Here is a 23,177-nt window from a genome sequence, read left to right on the forward strand (position 1 = left end):
TCTACCTGCTTATGATCTACACCAAAGGTGGGAACCATGTGGCTCTCCAAAAGTGGAATGACTCGCAGAATACCTAGCCAGTGTAGCTAATGACAGTGCTGGGAATTACAGTCCAACACTGAGGATTACAAATCTTTGAAATTTCTCATTCTTACCATGGCCAATTTTTCTCCATAGTTGATCGGGACACATTTGTGTCCTTTTTCAGAAACTATCTGGCGGAGATCAGCTTTATTTCCCACCATCATGATTGGGATGTTTTCATGTGTTGCATCCTGGAACAAGCAGAAAGAGTTTGGTTTGATTTTATTTGATAATCACACAGTTTCTATATTATGATGAGTGATGGCGATCTGAACATTCTAATTTCTACAACAAGAAGTTTTAGTGGGCCTATGCACACATATGTCAAAATTAAGAAGTCAAATATATTTTGCAGTCACATTTAACAAGTCACATTGATACATATAAACAAACTGAAACTGGAGGCCCATTCACATTACACAGTTATAGTGCTTTGATTCTACTTCAACTGTCATGGTTGGATCTTATAGAATCCTGGGGTTTGTAATTTGGTAAGACATTGGAGTGCTTGGGCTATGAATATAAAGTGCCTCCCCTTAAACTGCCAATCCCAGGACTCCATAGTAACATAGTAACCATGGAAGTTACAGTGAAATAATGATGGTATAATTGCGTAGTATGAATGGGTCTTGGGTCATGTTGTTCAGTTATCCTTGAAAAGGAATTTAATAAATTCAATTTGAAACCAGAATTTTGCTTGACCCTCATTCACAAAAGTCAGCATTTGTCGTTGGTTAAAACAGAACAGTGCAAAGCTGTTTACTCAAAGTAGTAAAATACATTTCCTTTAACTTATGGTAGCTCAGAGTAATGTTCATCTATACTAGTATGAGCAAATACATGTTGTGAGGACAATTTCTATCCTCGCTACTCCTTGAGTCCACTGGTGTTTCCAGGCATGGAGGGAGTGACAAACTGGTTGCCATTTTGGTCCAGTTTTCAACTCCAAAGAGGTGGTTGAAGTGGGTTGTTGGAGTGTTCTGAAGAATAGTGGACCCACAAAGAAGTGGATCCCTTGTATCAAAATCCATGTGCAACTGTTCACTATGGTGTAAAACTGGACCAAAATGGCAACCAATAGTAACATATGTGGCTCTGTGTGCGCCTAGAAGCACTAATGGACTCAAGGAGTGGAAAGAATGAAAATTGTTCAGATTGAGGAATGGGGACACTATTCTTAGCACTGGATTTCAGCCCAGAATTGGGCCCTCTGTTCTCTAAATTTTCCTCCCTCTTGAGTAGATACACTGCACACAAGTGGGCTACAACATAAATTTAAGGGACAGCGAACTGTAAATGCTATTCACATTTTCTACAGGGAAAATATTCTTACCGCGATCATATCCACCCATTCTCGTACATTAAGGAAACTCTTCTCACAGGTAACGTCATACAGCAAAAGCACTCCATCTGCTCTTCTGAAGTATGATTTAGCAATACTACGGAACCTTTCAACAAAAGAGTTATGTTAAAAGTCACACTAGGTCTTCAATTTTTCTGATTTTGTTTTGTGTCACTTTCAAGCAAACCTTAGAGACAAGGCCCAATCTTTTCAGTGCAGGAGGCAAATGAAAGATTGGTTCTCAAAGGAAATAAGAGGTAGCCTACTAATCCCAATTATTTGGCCAAGACTTTTTTCAAGAAAAGAACCTGTATCCTAGTGTAATCATTGCCCCAAATGTCCAAGAATCATCCAATATCCATAAAAATGGAAGAGTGCATTAGAAACATTAGTGAACTAGCACAGGATGATCAAATAAGATCTTTTTGAGCTTCCTATGATCTGTTTCACTTAATGAACATAGCACTAAATGTTAAAATTGACATAAACGACAATGGCAAAAAATATTCAAACCGTTGGTAACATCTGAAAGTTTTTACTCATTCTTGTAAGATCAGGACTTTAAAGAGCGAACACCTTCCATAGCTAACATGCCACTATGATGGTGGAATGATATTCTTAAAAGTCCAAAACAAAAGATATGCTTGTACAATGGCAAATGGCAAGAGGGTGGCCTGTCTGAGAAGCATCTAAAAGAAGCACTGATCCCCTTTATTCTCTCCATTTCTACACTGCTTCTGGCCTTTTTGAATCCCTGGATGGGAAAATGGCAGTGATGACAACTAGGAGCAGCTGTCCTCCTAAAGCAGCACTGGCATTTTCCCGTCTTTGCAGAATGACTCTCAAACATGGTCTCATTACAAGCAAAAAAATGAGCCCTTCTGCCAAATATGTATGTTCATAAAATCAAGTTGTGTGCTCCACCTAAATTGCCAATGATAGGATCCGCTTGCCCTTTTCATTGTTTCCACTTTGCCTTAGCAAAGTTCAGTTTTTAATACAGTTAGGCTGAGAACCTGCATCAAGGAGGTAGAATGCAACAACCATACAATCTTGAAGGTATGCCATTTATTGTGCTACTTCACCTCAGTACAAAAATGCAATACTGGAAGACTAAATGCACATTGTGCATTTATGTGTAATGTGCAAACATCTCCAATGTCCAACAATGCATTATGCACAAACAGGATAGATGTCAGCCAAAAATCTGCAATCTTATTTAGGCTTACCTATGGTTGATTTCCACTGAACCCAACTGGTCTTATTTCCAGAGCTTAGGACAATTACTTTCTGAGCTACAGGTCCCAAATCCTTAAATCAGCATGGACTATTTTGTGAGGTGATGTCAAAAAAATCACTTATCCAAACTCTACTTACTTTTCAGAAGACTTGAATTGCACTAGAAAGGGTTTTGCCGTTCCTCCCAGAAATACTGCTGCTTTATTTATAATTCAAAAACTGTAATAGTATACTAACCTCTCTTGTCCTGCAGTGTCCCACAGTTGTAACACTGTTGGTTCCCCATCAACAATGAGCCTCTTCATTTGAAAGTCAACCCCTTAGGAGAAAAAAATAACAAAATCCACTTAAGACCTTTAAAGGACAATAAGGATTTGGCAATATAAGAGATACAACTCAATAAAATTGTGATAAGAGACAGAAGGCAGGAAAGGGAGAGATGTATATTCCATTTAAGAGTTAAATTTTGCAGTTTTAGAACAGTATTTAGTAACAGCAAGGTTATAAATTAGTAGGCATGTTATAAAAGGAATGTGAAACCATATATACCAGCATGTCATGTATAAACAGAACATAAACATTTTTAGAATTCAAAATTGTGTTGAAAGCTCCAGAAGCAAAAACATTATGGTGAAGTTCATATTTCAACTAAGCTATTTGTTTGTAAGTAGCATGGCATTCTTTTTGTATATTTGTGCACATGTATGTATTTAACAGAGTCTATCTTCCAAAAATTACAAAGCCATCTACCATAGACCTAAAACTACACTGTCGAGGCAACTACAAGTGAGTAATAGAAGAGCGCTATTTTGCTAATAGCAGCAAAGCTAATGTGTAGTATCCCTCCCAAGAACTCACTGGGTGACAGGAATTTAGTATTCCTACCATAACTCTAATGAGATGTTCCATTAATAGATTGTAAGCATGTTTTATCTTTGTGGAGATAATATTCTTTAGAAAAGCCATGCACACAGGATACAATAACCTGAGTGAAAAATGAATACCGTTTGCATTAACTGTGAAAGGCATATGTACGTATAAATGGAGAGAGTGGGTATATTTCTTCTCATAATGAAGGCAAAAAAGGTTTCAAGAGGAAGGATGTAAACCTTTGTGTTTTTCATCCTTGCAGACTAGAGCAACTAATTCCCACAGTATTCCTCCCACTGGGTGAGAACATAAAGATTTCTGTGCAGTTTCTTATTACTATTCAAACTTTGGCAAGTTGTTGCTGATGTTATTTTACTCATTTACATCCTGCCTTTTTCCCAATAATAGACCCAAGGTGGGTTACAATGGAGTAAAAAGAATACAGATTTAAAACTATACAAAAATATCAGTTAAAAACACAGGTTTAGCATCCCTTACCCAGATTTCTAAAATCTGAAATATTCCAAAATCCATAACTGTATTTTTGTGTGTGTGTCAGGAGCGACCTGATAAACTGCATATAAATATCAAAATTATTTGTCTATGCAAAAATTACATGTGGTTCTTCCACAAAGAAAGGGTATTTTGTGCTAAGGGAAATTCTTTTGTGCAGTGAGGTCTGGGAGAGGTGGGGGGCTCCAAAATATAAAGTTATGCAAGCTTCACTGGCTTTTTCATTAGGCAAAAATGTTAGAAATTATACAGGACAAAAATGGTGATGATGTTAACAGCCACAGGACTACATTCTGACTCAAATAATGTCAGTTAAGATGGTATTGAGAGATTTCAATGCAGCCAGAGGCCTCTCCCCTTACTGGCCTTGTGAGGTCCTTTTGGACTTTGTTGTATTTTGCTGCACGACCAACACAGCTACCCCTGAATATCTTTTCCTGGGCAAAACACATTCAGTCTCCACAAAAAATGCCTTTTCTTCACAAAAAATGTTTCCTGCACACAGAAAAAGTAGTTCATGCACAAAAGTCACATATCTGTCTATGCAAATGAATACTTCCTGAAGAAATATGCCTCTCCCCTACCCTTTTCTTAGTTTCTCAGGTGAGAAATGAATAATAACCAATATTCTCTCTATCTCTAGTTAAGTGTGTGAAACAATTTATATAATGCCTATTCCCACCTTTCAACCCCAAAATCTTGAAATAGCTGCCTGTACTAAAGTACCAAGAGACCCCTACTCCAGTCTAACTATTATGGTCACATCCTCAACCACAGCTCTCTTTCACAGCCTGAGGTCGCATTGAGAAGAAAAAAATTATGGCTTTACATTTCATGATAAAGGCAGTGATTTTATATTTGTCTTCAGAAGGAATCTTGAATTTGAGTCCTGCCTTGGACACTAAATTCAACAGTTTGCTTTCGCACACAGGATTTCTACAAGAAGGAGATCAATCCTTGTATTCCATCCTAATCTTCATGGCAGAAAAGTGAGATGCAAAAGTAAAAGAAACAGGCTTTTAGGGGCAGATCACGTCTCCTCTTGCCTGTGTTTGAAAGAGGAAGGCTGAAATTTACTCAAATTACTTCAGATTCTGCAAGGAAAGAAATATACAAGAACGTACCTAGAGTTGCACTGGTGTTTCCCCGGAATTCATTTTTGCAAAGCCTCATCAAGAAACTTGATTTCCCAACTGCAGCATCCCCAGCAAGAACTATCTTGTAAGCCTTTTCTGAGCTTGGATATCTAGAGCTGCTGTCTGTGGCATCTGACTAAACATCAAAAACACACACACAACTTTGAGAGCACTAAAAACAGTTATCTTCCCCCATTATAAGCCATGATCTCATTGCTAAACCCTAACTGTACACTTAATATATGCCAGGGTTAAGTATGAAACACATGAACAGTAAATCATGACTTCATTTGTGCATTACTAGAAGCTAAACTCTTCATGGGGATAATCCAAGAGGATAAAGAATTATCTTGAATTGGTGAAAATGGTAACTGAAAGCTGCAATGGAAAATTCAAATGCCTGGATAGGGATGATTAGAAAAGGAATATTTTTGTATTATGACAGGTAACCTTTGATTCCCTAGATGTTTTGGCTTACAATTCTCATATTGCCACCCAGATTGGACAATGATAAGGAGTTCTAGGTAGTAGTTCAAAACACAAGGAAGGCCAAAGGTTCCCCATGCCAATACAAAAACAATAAATTTCCTTTTCTTATAATCCCAAACAATGTATTTGCATTTTTCACTGCAAGTATACAAGTATTGAAGTCTCCTCCATATTAATCCTTAACATGTCTGCTTTTCTCTCTGTTTGCAATGCTATCTCTTACAAATCTAACAGAACATGAACATTTCAAATACAGACCACAGTACCCCACCTAAATAAGAATATCATGGAACTAGGAAAACTGAACAAGAATGTGTGGGGCAGGTTTTTTCAAAATAGGGGTGGGGTTTGTTGGAAGGAGAAATATGACCAACATTTGTAACATCATAAATCTCTTAAGAGAAAACAGGATTCCCGCTTTCACTAATGGAAGAATATTAGAACAGTTGGTACAAGTATTATCTTTCATTAGTACTGCATCATCCAATAAAATCAGCACAGAAAATACATTCTACCACTATGCATAATTAATTCATGGAAATGGCTATTAGGATATGTTGTGGTCAGTTTCTGTCTTAAGTGAAAGGGATTTATAAAGGAAGGAGTCATTCATTGGCTATTATACGAGATAACTATATGTAATGAGCACATGAAGACATGGTCACTGAATGACAGTTGCCAGAACACAAACAAGCTAGAACTACAGTTGCCTTCATAACTTACTTCCTAGAAGAATTTTATTAGCCACTAAATGGAAGAGTAAGATGGAGTGAACAGAGCTTTATCCAGACCCATAAGGGCTCTGTCTACATTTTAAAATATGAGCACATTTTTAAAAAGTAAGGACATAAGCAAAGGGGAGCCTAAATTCATTCAGCAAGAATGAAAGGGGGGGGGGTCAATATTTTAATTTATAAGCTTAATATTTTCCACCCTGAAAAGCAGATTCAGTTTTCCAATCAAAGATGCAATCTCAGAAAAAATAAGACTTATATTTTGATGCTTAAATAGCTTTGTGGAAAAATGCAAAAGATATGACATCAGTAGTGTCCTTTCAGTATGTTTCATTGAGCTTAAGGCAACAATTCTATACATACTGGGAGCAAGTGAGACCAAATGGGATTTTGTTACACTGCAGTACAGTTTCAGCAGATGTTCTTAAGATACATGCTATCGGTAAGGAGAAATCTGCTATTTTACTAGGAGATCAAAGATACGACTGGACACATCCAAATCCTTAGCTACGCCTAATATAATAGCTCTCTGGACCACAATATGGTTGTTAGCTGACTTATTCTAGATTGAATACCTGAGGAGAGATGACAGGGATACATTTCCTTGTTGAAGCTCCAGAACTGTTTCGACTTACTGGCTGGCCAGGTTTCCAATCCAACACTGTACTGACTTCATCAGGACTATACACCTCTTCATCTCGGATATCTGGAACCTGTACAGAGGAGCAACAGTTACTAATGTCCATGACAACCTCAAATCAGAATTTTGCTATAGTTTAAGAAAGAGGTGGGGACGAAGGCTAATCAACACACAAAATAAAACAGATATCATCATCAATCAGTAGCATACAAGAGTAGGCCAAGATCATAAAGTCTTCACTGAAGTTACTAGTACAAATTTTACTGCCCATAGGTTGGACAGACACATTTACCCTACAATATCCATAGAAATCCATAGAAATGTCTTGCTTGAGAGCAGTATGTGTGAAAAAGATCTTAGCGTTCTCATGGACAACAAATTAAACATGAGCCAACAATGTGATGCAGCGGCAAAAAAAACCTAATGGGATTTTGGCCTGCATCAATATGAGTATGGTGTCTAGATCCAGGGAAGTCATGCTACTCCCTCTAGTCTGCCTTGGTTAGATCACATTTGGAATACTGTGTCCAATTCTGGGCACCACAATTAAAGGGAGATGTTGACAAGCTGGAATGTGTCCAGAGGAGGGCAACTAAAATGATCAAGGGTCTGGAGAACAAACCTTATGAGCAACAGCTTAAAGAGCTGGGCATGTTTAGCCTTCAGAAGAGAAAGCTGAAAGGAGACATGATAGTCATGTATAAATATATGAGGGGGTGTCATAGGGAGGAGGGAGCAAGCTTTTTTTCTGCTGCCCTGGAGACTAGGATGTGGAACAATGGCTTCAAACTACAAGAAAGGAGATTCAACTTGAACATTAGGAAGAACTTCCTAACTGTGAGAGTTGTTCAGCAATGGAACTCTCTGCTTCAGAGTGTAGTGGAGGTTCCTTCTTAGGAGGCTTTTAAGTAGGGGCTGGATGGCCATCTGTCAGGGGTGCTTTGAATGCTATTTTCCTGCTTCTTGGCAGGGGGTTGGACTGGATGGTCCATGAGGTCTCTTCCAACTCTATGAGTCTATGATTCTATGAAATGTTTTCATACATTGTACTATAAACCCAGGTTTCCCTTAATCATATTGATATCCCTCTGTTGGAACTTCTGTGCTGCTCACATCTATAACTATGTCTTTCTCACATTAAACATTCACATTAAACATTCACAGCAAGAGGTACCTTTTGCATCTGAATACTTTTTTAAAAGCAACAGTCATGGAGCTTACATCTGTATCAGAAGCATCACCAGTTGAGCCTTCCTGAAGACACTGCGACCTTTGAGAAATTCTTGGGTGCTTCAGTTCCACTTCTGAATCATATTCATTTGAGTCTCTCAAAGTAGACAAGCCACTGTCAAAGCAACTTTCAGGAAGGCTATCAACCTCACAGTTTCTTCTCTGCATAGGATCGCAAAGTGCTAGAGAATCATAGTCTTCATCAACATATGATGAATGAGATAACCTGATTGGAAAAGAGACAAACAACGTGCTATAACATTGGTCACCAAAATTCCTAATCTACAGATAACCAATCTCCCTATGTCCATGAGCCATAGAAAACATCTTTTTTGACATTAGTTCTTTTATTTTACAAAAATCCTTAAGCCCACTCACTCTTCCCTGATTCTATGGCCATGGAAGCTTGAAGATCACATTTCTACAATCACAATCTCACATATTTCCTTTCTTCCGATCTGTGGACAGGAAAGAAAGAGTAAACGCTGAGATACAACAACTCTGTTGTATACATCGGTATGCTAGAGCTTATTTATTCCTTTTCCATTTCCTTGGTTTCTTGTTTCCTTAAAATACTCAAAAACTACACGTGCGCTTCAGTTCCCATCACCCCAAGCCAGCATAGTCAGAAGTGCAGGCATCCAATAATACGTTGTGAAAGGCATAATTTTCATCCCTGATCTAAGTATACTTCCCCTTGCATGAAAAAGAAGCACATTTTTTATGAACATATTTTAGCTTTAAATAATGACTTCAGTGTTATGGGGAGGAGGCAGAGATGTAATTATTCACAATTTTTTTTCTGAAAAGAAGCAATTAGAGATTTTAGCAGTCTTCTTCTTCTGGCAAAAAATATATTTGCAATTCTGGATTTAATATAATTTCTGTACAGAAATGCTGTTTCCTCAGAAAATGCTGGCTTTTCTACAAACACTTGTTTGCAAATTTTGCATAGAATAAGTCCTGAACTGTAAAGACTTTTGTGGGTCTAGGTTTCTTGTCAACAGGGTTTTCTGATATTCAAAAAAATTGCTTTTGGCCATTTTTGAATATTTTCAAATATTCTCTGCATCCCTCATCCAGGACACACACATTTGCTGAACCTAATGAATGGTCATAAAGAGCCTATATGAATACCTCCTCAAATTGCTCAGATTTAATAATCACCTACACAGAATTCCTCAAAGCACTATAAAATGGAAATGTTAAGGGGATTATAATAAATAGATCCATCTGTCTACAAATCTGAAATATTATTCAAATTCGGAACCCAATATGGAACAAATAGCCTACATTTTAACTGACAGGTGCATTCAAAGAAAAGTGCTAAAAAGCCCAGTTTATAGAAATGTTATATTTCTTGAACTGTTGTATTTCTGAAATTATGAATCCCTTTGCACGATCAAACCCATATCTGTACAAACTTAAGTGGGGTTGAAATAATAGATTCCCATTTAAGAGCAGCTAGTGCAAGGGAAGAATTAGTTTATTCTGTCCTTGCTGAAACAATATCAATTCTAGTTGTGTGTAAGAGTGAGCAGAAAAAAAGTTTCTTGTTACTGGAAGATTATTAACTCCACTAGAGAGCAGCATGGGAAAGGCAACCAATCTTCATATCTGGATTTTTGGGGGGGATTTTAAACACTTAATGGAAGACTAGTGATATGTTGTTTTTATAATTTTTATGTGATATTGTTTTATACTCATGTACCTTGTAAGCCTCACCAAGTCCCTTTGGGGAGATAGTGGTGGGATATAAATGATGATTGATGATGATGATGATGATGATGATATTATTATTATTATTATTATTATTATTATTATTAGTGTTCATGCTTTTTACATGCCCTCTAAAAACACGAAATGTTCCCATTTTTCAGGAAAGGCAAGTTAACAATTCGTGGCTGATTTTTTGAAGAGCAGATAGAGAAGAAAACAGCCCTAATTATGAATGTGTCATAAACATGGTGGGGTTTTTTTTGTAAAGCATGGTTAATTTGTTTTATACCAGAATTACTTTTTAAATGCCCTGAATAACAACAGCGTTGTAATCCTAAATCATAATACTAAATAGCCCATATTGAATTAATACTTAGGAGTCATGTGTATTTTAAGAATGCAAAAAGGAAGATTGGGATCTACTGGTAGATTTTGGGGTGCAACAGGCTGGCAAGAGTTTCTGACTCAAATAGATCACCATAAAGATCAGGCTCATAACGTGTATTCTTTATGTTTCAAACTTTTACCATTTGAAATGACAACATAGTAATCTTTACCCGTCATAATGTGGGATTTGTGGAGAATGTCCACCACTGCGTTTTGGACTGCTTCTGGAAAGTGTGTTCCCTGGTGAAGTATTTGTTAGACGCTGAAAAACACATAAAGCATGGGAAAGATTTGTTGTTATGTGTCTTCAAGTCATTTGTGACTTATGGCAACATCTATGTTAGGTGAACCTATCACTGGGTTTTTGGAGGAGATTTGTTCAGAGGGGGTTCTGAACAAATCACACTCCCTGAATCTCTGAGGTTCAGGGAGTGTGGTTTTCCCAAGGTCACTCAGTGCGGTTTCATGGCTGAGTGGGCAATCAAGCTCTAGTCTCCAGAGACACAGCTTAATACTCCAATCACTACACCACACTGGCTTTCAAAGTTTTCCACTTTCTTTTGAGTTGCACAGATCCAATCGAGATTAAACAATGCAAATGAACACTCTCTGAAAGTTTAATTTTTTGCTGGTATGTACTCTCAAATCAATTCCATTTTATGATATCCCTATCAGAGAGTTTTCTTGGCAGCAGAAGTTTGCCATTACCATTACATACACATGAAGGTCACTGTCTAGATGTACTGAAGAGAAGGAGGACAAAGGCCAATGCAGCAGCTCTGCTTTGTGTTGTTATCTAGCATTAAGTCGATTCTGACTTATGGAAACCAAGATAGTCTTCACAAGGTATAAATCAGAGGAAGTTAGTATTGCCTTTTTTAAAGGCTGAGATAATATGATTCACTGAACGTCTCCAGGGATTTCCATGACTAAGCATGGATTTGAATCTGACCTTCTAGAGTCCTACTCCAGCACTCAAACCACTAGACCGCATAGGCTGTCATGCTTGTTACATAATAGGTGTGTAGTCCTCTGCATATTTAGTCAAATGAAAGGCCCACCTGGTTCAAACTTTGTCATTGTTTTTACATATTTATCTTATATAATTGAAAAATAATCTTTTGTTTCAAACATCAATTTCCATTTAATCTTGTGGACATTTCATCCAACTATATATGCAGAGAATTACACTGTCATCCTTCAGACTTAGACATGCTCACTTGGGAGTAAGACTCATTAAACACAGTGGGGCTTACTTTCAAATGGCAATGCACAGGCTCATACCGTCAAGTTACTTTGGCATGAATTTTGAATAATGATACTGTTTCGCTATGACATTTAATTTTCAAGACTTCATGGTTATAATCCAGAGCAAGTATCTATCTACCTACATATTTACTTAAACATATTGGTCATGAAATTTTGGTGCCTACCAGTGATTTGTTGTACATGCTCCAACTATTCTCTAATGCACTTCTTAAGCCATCATTGCTGTCATGAAGTTTCCTATTAGCTGATCTTAAGGAACAAGCCAGAAAAAAATGTATTATCAAAAAAAGTCAATAATAGTATTTAATCAATATGCTGGCATTATAAAACTAGAAAAGAAAGATGGGACTTCAAAGAGGTTCCTTTGTGTTCATGAACTCCAGTGAAAATACCTAGAAGATTCAATGCAAATCTGAACAACGCAGAATAATACAAATGTAGTATTGCACTCCACTATTACACATTTGGAGGCATCATTGACCCCAGAACAGAAAAAAAGTAAAATTACAACTACATACACAACTTTATGAAGCTTTAAAGAAGTGTTGATTGTTTGTCAATTTCTTAGTCTCGATCTTCTTGTTCTATAAATAAATGAGGATTCACTAAAAGGAACTGAAGGACTAAGGAACATTAAGAGGCCATCAATTGTTATCTAAAGGCATCAAATAGCTGCCATGTAAAGCTGCCTTGAGTCCCCTTCAGGGTGGAGAAAGCTGGGATATAAAAAGAGTAAATCAATCAATACTACTCCTGGAAAGCACTGGTCATGGCTAGTGGGGCTCATAGGCCTTTTGTGCACCTCGCTTGCAAGTCTCCTCCTAAAAATCAAATGTTTGTCCTCAAAGTTCCTCTAGAACTCACTGAGGCAATTTTGCCATGTTGTGCAGGACCATTTTAGCCCAATCAACATCTAGCTTACTTCTTATTAGAAAAAGGCTTCCCTATTTTAAGTGTATTCGTTATATTTTATTTTGTGTCTACCACACTGTTGTATTTAATTGTTTTTTAACTTTTGTATTGCACTTTTAAAACTATGACTAAAGTGTGGGATTGTTAGCCACCTTGAGTCCCCACAAGGAGAAAGGAGGGATATAAATAAAGTTGACAATAATAGCAATAATAATAGGATCCAAGAGTGTATGCCCCAAAAAACACAGAAGTTACATGCATCCCCAAGGTACTCTTCTCCTACTGTAGAGTGAACATCTATATATATAAATTTCCTACTGGCGTCCAACGGGAAAGCAAAACTCTAAAACCCCTCCACAAAACTCTACCAAAATTGCCATGCCCCAAGGACAACCCACTAGGTACAAACTAATCCACTCAGAAATCAAAACCACACAACAACAACCACAAAAAACAGCAAAACAACTGAGCATGCGCACTGGCGCAAACTCCCCGGCTCACGCGCACACTTGGCCCCTCACCCCCCTCCCGGCGCGGCACACACGCACGCGCGCCCCCTCACCCCCCCGGCGCGGCACACACACACACGTGTTCCTAATATGTTAGGAATTGTGGGAGTTGAAGTCCTAAACACCTGGAGGCCCAAGTTTGCCCAGGCCTGCTCTAGGGGCCTGAGCGTGGATTCCCCCACCCCTCCTCCTCCTCAGGCCTTCCAGACTAGGCCTCAATGCAGCCTTGAGCAGCGTGGCCTGCCTGCCTCTCTCCTCTCTCACCGAGGGGCGGGATGTCTCCCAGCTGGCGCACGCGGACCCGGCTCCCGCCTTTGGTGCAGCAGTTGCCCAGGATGCTGAGGGCCAGGTCGAGGGTGCGGCGGGGTCTGGGGGTGCCGGCCAGGACCCTCAGCAGCGGCGCCAGCCCCCCGCACTCCCGGAAGCGAGCGATGCCTCCGACCTCCTTGATATGCTGCGTCCGGAGAGCCAGCAAAGCCTCGCCCAGGCCCGGCTCGGCGCCCTTGTGCAGCTGGGCCAGGCAGGAGCCTAAGGAGCCACTCCCAGGCCCCTTCCCGGTCCCTGGGCCTTTCGAAGGATCTGGACTAAACTTGGCACAAGCGCTCAAATATGAACACAGATGGAGTTTGGGGGAAATAGTCCTTGCCATTTGGGAGTTGTAGTCACTGGGATTCACAGTTCACCTACAATCAAGGAGCATTCTGAACCCCATGAATGACAGAATAGGGGGCAAACTTCCCACACAGACCCCCCATGACCAACAGAAAATACTTAAGGCCATCCAGTCCAACTCCCTTCACCAGGGCAAGAAAACATAATCAAAGCCCTCCTGACAAAGAGCCATCCAGCCATAGATATAAATAGATATGATTTACACACAGAGAGAGATAGTATTATAGATTTGAAAAAGACCCCTGAAGAAGGACAGTTATATCTTGCCTGTTCCAGAGTAGGCAAACCAGACACTCTCCACATCAACACTGACAAGGAAACTGCAGGAAATACTGTTTACCCACAAGCAGAAAGAAATTACATATTTTAGAAACCAACACTTTCTCATTATTTTATTTTCCAGATCAACAGACTGGGCCACAGCAACGCATGGCAGGGGACAGCTAGTATCCTTATAATAATAGAAAACTACATTGGGCTGACACAGCTTTGTCCCAACTAGAATAGCAATGGCTAGTGCAATAAGTTACTCGCAACTAGTGTAGGCCTAATGAAATCCATGGAACTTATGTAATTATTTTATATTTCAATAATCTATTATATTTGGGGCCACTATTGGTTTTAACCACTGGCAAATACTTAATGGGGTGTGTCAGAAATTATTTAAAAGCCTATTGGGTCAGAGTGATTTGTATACCCCTTTCCCAAAAATACTAAGATGACACAGAGGTATGTTTAGTGCTTTTTTAAAAAAAATGATTGGGGAGATCAAACAAATTTTATCTCTAGCTCTAAGTGTTGTTGTTGTTGCTGCTGTGACACAAGGCATTCTAACACATCAAGATCCACACATCTGATCCTACTCATCCTATTGTATCAATCCTTCGTCTTAGCAAGCATCCTAGAGGTAGAAACAAAACTGGTTTGGATTTACTACAAGATCTACTAGGGTTGACTGAAAGAGAAATCCAGACATGAAAAAGCTTTTCACAAGAACAAAAAAATTGCTGTTTTAGCTAAGGGAACCAAACACTAAATATTAAAGTTGAGTAAAAACCGAATTATTTAACTTACTGTAGAATCACTATCTGCCTTTCCAAACTATCTCTGTCTTCTGTGTACTCTCTGATCATGTCTAGGTCTCTATAAAACAAAATTAACATAATTATTTTTCTTTAAGACAACATGTGCACACACACACAATTCACAATTCAGTGACTTATTTTCAACAGATTCAGTGGCTGATTATTCTTACCGTTCAGAACTCAAACTGTGATCTGCAATGTCACTTTTCAAAGTATCTAATTCACTCTGAAGGAACGCTATATTTGTCTGTGCTTCCATAAGGTCTTTTTTTAGTTTCTGGTTTTCCTGAAAAGATCAAAGCCAAATTCAAAATTAACGTGTTTTTTTAAAAAAATATTTACTCAAGACATGGAAAATGTTACTAATGATGAAATTATGCGGACTCCTTACAAATTATTGAGTAGTCATCTATTTGAATATGAATAGCAAAGGGCAAAAGATACTTTTCTTCCCTTTTCCTCTCCATATTTTTAACTTTATTTCAGAATGACATACATTCCATGGTACAGAATTGCTTAAGGATATTTCCAGGGAGAAAGTAAAATCAATTTCTCTCTGCCTTGGCCAGCTGTAGCCCTGCCTCTATACCTTCAACTGAAACTTGATCTCTCAATTGCAAATAGGTCAAACATTCAAAAGCCAACATCCTTTATAGAGAGGGAGCAAACCAGAGCAGGGGGTTGATTCAAACCATGCAGAACCAGCTGTTCTGAGTTCGTGGGGGAAAGGAAAGGTGGCTGCACTCTATTTGAGAAAACTCCTTCATTTCTCTCCCACCCCAGAGCTGAGCCCAGCTATTTCTGTATAGACTAAATAGTTTTCCCACCACTTTCCTTCCCCACTGGTAAGAGACAACAGCCACTGCTGCTTTCTCTTGCCTCAACAGTGAGAAGACGCAGAACAACATTTCTTTTGACACTGCAACATTGATAAATTTAACAAAAAGTCATAATTCCACAAATTAAATAAATATGGCAGGTGGCACAGATAATACAGACAATTACTACCTCACGTAGGGAAGTGTTCGGAAATTCATACCATGGTCAGATCATGTATCCTGGTCTTTAAGGCTGCCAAATCTTCTTTGTGGTTAATATTTCTAGATTGTTCTTCAAGCTGAAATGGTAAAAAGATTATGGTTGCTACAGTGAAGTGTATTTGGCTAACCCATCAGACTGCATAGAGATTGATAGAAAAAGAGCAAGGCATACACCAGAGGTGGACAACTTCTGCAGATCTAGGTCTAGATTAAGCCCTTTGAGACTTTTGGGATTATTTAAAATGCTCAAAGAGTCATAGAAGCAACTGGGGGAAGGGGCATATGCCCACTCCAACATACACAAAGATGTTTTCATTGTATAGCCCTTGAAGGCAACTTTCAAAATGAAAATTGAATAGCCACCAGTCCAAACAAAAACATGTTGGTCCCACCACCCTCTCAGGAATATCAGATGAAGACACACGAGAAAGCCTTCTCAGTGACTGCTCTTAAGATATGGAATTCCTTCCCAAGATAAGTTTAGTTGACACTCACTCTGCTCTCTAGAAGGACCTAGAAAGGATATATTCTGATGGACATGGATAAATGAAATTATGGGTACCAGCCTCACAGATACAGGAGTCATATAACATCTTTAACTTATAGTGCAAGGCAATTTGGGTGCCAGATTTGGGGGGGGGGGGGGAATGGGATAGGAATTAATGAAATAAATAAGTAAAATAAATGAACATCCATTTACCTCCTTTCTAAAAACAAACAATATTTTAAGAAGATAACACTGAAAGCTCATCTTTACATTCTCTTCGTAACCAATCCTCTTAGGGCCCTTCCAGACAGTCCCTATATCCCAGGATCTGATCCCAGGTTTTCTGCTTTGAACTGGATTATATGAGTCTGCACTTCTAGATAATCTGAGATAAACAGAAAACCTGGAATCAGATCCTGGCATATAGGGCCTGTCTGGAAGGGCATTTAATTGCCCAACAATGGCAAAACCTCATCAAAAGATCAGGTTCCGATGAATTAGCCACAAAAAATCTCAGAATTATGTTCATATTTACCATTTTTAGCTTTTTTATCGTCACTTGGAGGTCTCCAACTTCTGCTTCATACTGCCGCTTCAGATCATTCAAAGCCTCTTCTGCTTTCCGTTTTTCCTATAACATTTCACATTTGTATTAAATTACAAATGGCAGAGGTCAACAATTTCTCTCCTGAAGCAAAGATAAATCTTTCTTATTTATTGCACAAGAAATATTACATATAATTGGCTCTCCATTGCTAGGTTGGCAGAAGCTGGGCTAACAGCAGGAACTCACTCTACTCCCCAGATTTGAACCGACAACCTTTCTGTCAGCAAGTTCAGCAGCTCAGCAGTTTAACCCGCTGCGCCACCAGGGGGCCCAATTCAGTGATAGTTGAAGTCAAAGGCAAAATAGTACCACGTGTTTTAACTTCAAGATGTAAGCCTTAAGAAATACATTCCAACCTTTTCAGGTGATTCAAAAACCTGCACAACAACTGGGAAACCACCAAAGGATGGTGGTGAGGGAAAGAGTTTGATTCAGAGCTGATTCAGGCCCAAGACTTGAGCCTCCCCACCCCTGCCTGAAATTGTTTGCAGATAAAAATATGACCACTGAAAGATTGTCAAGTTCAGTGTTACACAATTGTTGCCACTAAGGACTAAACCCCAAAGTACTGACTAGAACTTAAAGTACTTTGAGTACCATGAGTCATTCTAATGTCAGTGACAACAAAGTGCATGACTACCATTAAAATTTACAGTTAGTACTATCCCACAAGGTAAATATCACAGCTGCTTTACATTTACATTTGGGGTGTCATACTTTTTGAAAGTATGTGCCTATAGGGAATAGCGGAAGATAAGCACAATTTCAAACAATGATAAGAGAAATAAGTCATCATGGGCCACCCCTAATATTTGACTCTAGGTGGTAGATCACTTCGCAAGTGCTTATCTTCCTAGGCTTAGTCCTTCCGATCCTTTGAATTGAAATTTTCGGCATACATTGCTGGAGACTGATGGGAATACAGGTTCATCACAGGTTGAGAAAGGCTGGCCCTTTCTCACCCATTGTTGTTTTAATACTGATGGGTTTACAGTGAGATCTTACGTCCTCCATAAGGTGAACATTTAACCACTAACTTGGCTGGCACAGCATTACCAAGAACAACTTAGACTTTCCTTTTTACAATCAGTGCCTTAGATAGAAAGTAATGGTTTTTATTTCTTACGTGTGGGTTGAATATTTACTAAGATTTTCTGCTTGTCAAACAAATGTACACATTTCTCCATATTATTTTACAGATCCCCAAATGATTCTTACTGCTTGAATAATTAGATTTGTGTGGACATTTGATTTCCAGAATGTCCATATGGGATAGTAAATCTCCCAAAGGTCCTTTTGCCATACCATATTATTATTCTCTTGCTGATAAATTATTTTAGCAGTAGGCATAGGACTTTCCCTCCCCACCCCAGGCTTGCTTCCTTTGCTAATGTCAACCCAATGAGAGAAACAGAGGAAGCTCTGACCTTCATACCTTTCACATAAATGGTAAATGGGAAGGGAAAAGAATGCATACAAATGCTGTACAGATGAAGCCTGAGGCAGGAAAGTCAGAATTCTGTCACTAATTGTATTAAAAGGTGAAACTGCTTCTGAAATATTTAGTGCCAAGAGCATTAATAAGTCACCTCCTTCTTGATTTTATGCTCTGCAGCCTGTATCCGCTGGTCCATTTCTTCTTCTAGTTCACCAAGCTGCATTGCTGCTTTGTCTTGTGCTCTAAAAAGCAAATGTTCACATAAAACAAGCTTCCAAAACAACTGGAAACAAGTACATGGTTTAATCTACTCAAACCAAAACATGTGGCTCGAGATCTCCCAAGCTCCATATGTAACATGTATTATTAAATCTATATCCCAACCTCCAGAAAAATGCATCCCTATATGTATGGTGAATACATTTAATATTTATATCACCAAATTAAAATCCTGTTTTTCAAATTTTGGATTAAAGTAGTAACTTAAAAATACTGAGGATACATTAGGAATGGCTACTGCTTGTAGATCACTACTAGCTCATGAGTACTGAGCAGGCATGGGCAAACTTTGGCCCTGTAGGTGTTTCGGACTTCAACTCCCAGAATTCCTAACAGCCTCAGCCCCTTCTGGCTTAAGCAGCTGAGGGGGGAAAAGAAGGGTTAAGCCGGAAGGGGCTAGAGCTGTTAGGAATTGTGGGAGTTCAAGTCCTGAAGGGCCGAAGTTTGCCCATGCCTAGTATAGAGCATTTAAATCCAAAATTCTGGAGTGAGGTGCCCCACCATTTGCCTCCACTGAACCCCGGGAAGTGTACAAAGTTTGTTGTATGATTTGCCAAGTATACATGCAGAACCGGAAAGATTGTACACAACGGTACTCCTTACGAGTATACCTTACAATATCTTGAAACCCTCCTGGTAATCCCAATTAGTGTAGACAAATGGGATCAATGCAAATTACCTGTTTACTCTGCATTCAACAGAATTAATGATGTTTGACACCACTTTAACTGCTATGAAATCATGGGAGTTGAAATCTCACAAGGTCTTTAGCCTTTTCTGTCAAAGAGTGCTGGTGGCTCACCAAATTACAAATCCCAGTATTTCACAGCATTGAACTACGGCACTGAAAGCAGCATCAAATTCATTAATTCAACAGTGTAGATCCACCCTTAGTCTTTTTAGAATGTGTTTAGCTGGCCTGTATGCCATGCTTACAGGAGTGATTAGGATTAAGTTCATTGATCACTTCCTCATTTATCAAGAGGAAGTTTGGGATTCTGTCAACTTGGTATCACAAATTCTGTAAAAATATACATATCTAGAAATAAATTACCTAGTTTCTGCCAAAAGGATTACTCCTAACCTATCTGGAACTAATCATTGAATGCTGCCAGATCCTGGGAAAAGATATGGCTTGAAGCTGGGAATTCTTACCAACAGAATTCAACACTGTCATATTTTATTGCTGATCCTACAGGTAATAATATAGAGAAAAAACCTCCAGTCGTAGTTGTAGAAGGATCTAAACTGCCATATAATCCAGTATCTGATCCCAGATTATCTGATTTGAACTGGATTATATGGCAGCGTAGACTCATATAATCCATTTCAAAGTGGATAATCTGAGATCAGACACTGGATAATATAGATCCAGCCTTACCTAGCTGTTTTACAGTGTGTCCATAAAATCCAGGCAGAAACTAGATATAGTTCCTGCTAAATTTTGTTCCTTCCTCCCCCAAGAGTGTCAAAAAGGCTTGACTTAAAAACATTGTTCAGAACCAGAAAACATGGATATATACAATCAATCCGGACCACTAAATAAATACTTCAAGAACATTCCTCGAGTCACATAGGCCTGAATGTCATTCCATTCTAAACACTGCAAGCCACCTTTAATAAACAACCTGTAAAGGTTAACTTTTTATTCATCCCTCTGTTTGCTCTGCAGCATTGAACGGCAAGATAATTCTTATAAGGAATTAATTCTAGTTGTACCATTAGCAAGAAACAGGACCAAACAGAAAAGTAAACAAGGAAGAGCAAAATAATTAAATGGGGTATCAGAATGGTAATCTACTCTGACCTTTTAGGGTCATAAGCTTTTCTCTCATGATGGAGTGGCACAGGAAAAAATACTGGCTTGGTTTCCCACTCCCACAATTCCTTGCAAAACCTTAACATAAATAACAATTCCACTTATATCAAAACAAGAAAAAAACATTCTTAATTTTTGTGGTATTATTGTAACTCATTTTAATTACATTCAGTCACAGATAGTGTGTAGATTTACATGTCAGCTTTCTACCACAGATCAACGCATTACAGTGGTCTGGGCTTTTCAACCACTTAAGAATTACTTTAAGAAGTTATTTAAACCTGTAAAGTTTTACTTTTTCAGTAGCAGATATAAAGGTAATGAACTAACCACATCTCTGGACTTGGAAGTATTAACTAATTACTTCTAAAGTAACATTTCCAAAATGCACACTCATCATACAATTCAGGTTGGAACTAGGTGCATTCATATTAACACATATAATGGCAGTGATTGTTTAACTTAAGTGTACAAAACAATTGACTCTACCTTTTCACGGCTATGGCTAAGTTTTCCATCTCTGTGCTCTGAAGCTTGATCTCTCGAATAAAGTTCTTAATAACATGCTCATACGGTTGAATTAATCTTGGTTCCACGATATTGATGTTCTGATACAGAATGCTGACCTGCTCTTGTCTGGAAGGCGGAAAAAAGATACTTAATTAAACAAACTGAAGATTTATTTGCACAATCAGTTCAGATCGTATGCAGAGACAGTTGTGTAAAATGTTGCCAGAAAAAGGGATTCGTATAGCTTTTATGGGTTAGCATTGTTTTCCAAACCAATCAAAAATGAATATTAGGAAAATTAAATTGAAAAGACAAATACAGTCTGTTTGTCAAAGTACTAAGATATATTTTAAGTGTTAAGGGGAAATAATTTGGGAAAGTGAGCAATGAAAACAAATAAAACTGCATAATAATGACTGCAGACTTTTATCAACTATGCAAACTTCATAGAAAGGAGGCTTACAAGTCCCTTATCATTCATTAACTGCAAATGAGTGTGCATCTACACTGTAGAATTAAAGCAGTTTGACATCACTTCATCTACTGAGGCTCAATGCCATGGACTCATGGGAGTTTTACAGGATATTTAAGCTTCTCTGCCCAAAGAGTGCTGGTGCCTCTCTAAACCACAACTCCCAGGATTCCATAGCCATGAGCCATGGTAATTAAAGTGATGTCAAACTGCATTAATGCTACAGTGTAGATGCTCTCAATGATTACTTTGAGATCCCTCAAAAGCATGGCTGTCAATCTGGGCTTGACCTCAAGACAACCAACATGTTGGCACCAATCCAAAGAACATTGCTGACTGAAGTAAAGGCAAAGATCTTGCCCAGCTTGCTGCCTTGGCATTTGAATCTGATTTCAATAATGGCAAAGGGACAGCACTCTATACTGTACCCAAGGTTAGCAGATACTGAAGGATGTAGGATAGACCAAATGGCAAAGACCAAATGCTGCTGCCTGAGACAGGTGCCTCGCTCTGCCCAATGACAGTTCAACCCTGGCTGGCATAGTATGGCATGGATCAGAGCTTGTTCGCAGGACTCTTGATCACACAAAGCTTACAATTGCACAGAACCTACTTGTTCATATATAGATTCTATCACTGACAATGTGCCAATAAATAGACATGCATAGGGAAAGGCCAGTGATATGTACACACCTAAACACACATGCATATATGAGATAGAACACCAGGCTTAGAAAAATGAGCACAAATTTTCTAAGCATGGTGTTCTATCTCATATATGCATGTGCGTGCAGGTGTGATTTTTTAATTTTTATTATTTAATTGCTTTATTTTTATCCCACCTGCCATAGGAACTCAAGCCAACTAACAGTAAACATGACACAATACAATACAAATGAAAAATAATGCATGTAAATATGAATAAAGACAGTTTAACACAATTAAATCTTTCTACAATGAAATGTAAAGATTAAAATACAATTAAAATTAGAGTTAAAAACTAGACATCCCCCATCTCCTCAAATCCACTCAATGCCATTTATAATTTGAAGTCACTAGTATTCCTCTCTGAGCCAGCACAGTGTAGTAATTTGAGTGTTGGGAATGCAACTCTGGAAATTAGGGGCCAATTCCCTGCTCAGCTATGGAAACTCATTGGGTAACTTTGCGCGAGTCACATTCTCAGCCCCAGAAATGCCTGAGTGATAAGTTCACTATAGGTCGAAAATGACTTTAAGGCAAACGACCACAAAGTATTCCTCCTGCAATAGTTGAGGAGAATCTATTGGTTTGATCTAGAACACGGGTAGAGCACCTATACTCTCCCAGTTTTTGCTGAACTGCAGTTCAACAGCACCAGTACTTTGACTGGTTAAGACAGATGGCAATTGTAATCAAACAACATCTACGTGGCATCACCCCAATGTAAAAATTACAACCAAGAGACTAGTAGGAAGAAGTTGTAGAAAGTTATAGCAAATTAAGGAAGATATGGAGCTCTTTTCTGCTTGGGAAAAAATCTGCAAGCCGATACAAATTTGAAGTGCATGCTTTATAAACATTTCAAGACAATCAGTTGTGTTAGTCTGTTGTTGCAACAGTAAAGAAGTCTTAGGTCACCATCTCTATCAGACACATCCTAAGTACATCCAAAAGGGATTAGATCTAAGCAGTGAGATCAAATAGCCATTAAAC

General features: G+C 38.5%; 1 protein-coding gene across 2 annotated transcripts in view; it reads right to left on the reverse strand.

Moving 5' to 3' along the window:
• The window catches only part of RASEF (RAS and EF-hand domain containing), a 49,504-nt gene that overhangs the window by 6,974 nt on the left and 19,353 nt on the right, over positions 1 to 23,177 (reverse strand). The window contains exons 2-15 of one of the 2 annotated variants that reach the window (XM_060762149.2): positions 20,990 to 21,136; positions 18,554 to 18,644; positions 16,893 to 16,988; positions 15,870 to 15,947; positions 15,001 to 15,116; positions 14,820 to 14,888; positions 11,817 to 11,901; positions 10,554 to 10,645; positions 8,269 to 8,503; positions 7,043 to 7,120; positions 5,173 to 5,320; positions 2,903 to 2,984; positions 1,418 to 1,532; positions 156 to 275 (exon numbers count right to left, since the gene is read on the reverse strand). In XM_060762149.2, the coding sequence (XP_060618132.2) occupies positions 156 to 275; positions 1,418 to 1,532; positions 2,903 to 2,984; positions 5,173 to 5,320; positions 7,043 to 7,120; positions 8,269 to 8,503; positions 10,554 to 10,645; positions 11,817 to 11,901; positions 14,820 to 14,888; positions 15,001 to 15,116; positions 15,870 to 15,947; positions 16,893 to 16,988; positions 18,554 to 18,644; positions 20,990 to 21,136 (1,552 nt within the window). Of the gene's footprint in view, positions 1 to 155; positions 276 to 1,417; positions 1,533 to 2,902; positions 2,985 to 5,172; positions 5,321 to 6,982; positions 7,121 to 8,268; positions 8,504 to 10,553; positions 10,646 to 11,816; positions 11,902 to 14,819; positions 14,889 to 15,000; positions 15,117 to 15,869; positions 15,948 to 16,892; positions 16,989 to 18,553; positions 18,645 to 20,989; positions 21,137 to 23,177 lie in introns of both variants that reach the window. The other variant, XM_060762150.2, reaches the window with a different exon arrangement.

Source organism: Anolis sagrei, chromosome 2 (assembly GCF_037176765.1).
Source record: "Anolis sagrei isolate rAnoSag1 chromosome 2, rAnoSag1.mat, whole genome shotgun sequence".
In the NCBI taxonomy this organism is placed as follows: Eukaryota; Metazoa; Chordata; class Lepidosauria; order Squamata; family Dactyloidae; genus Anolis; species Anolis sagrei.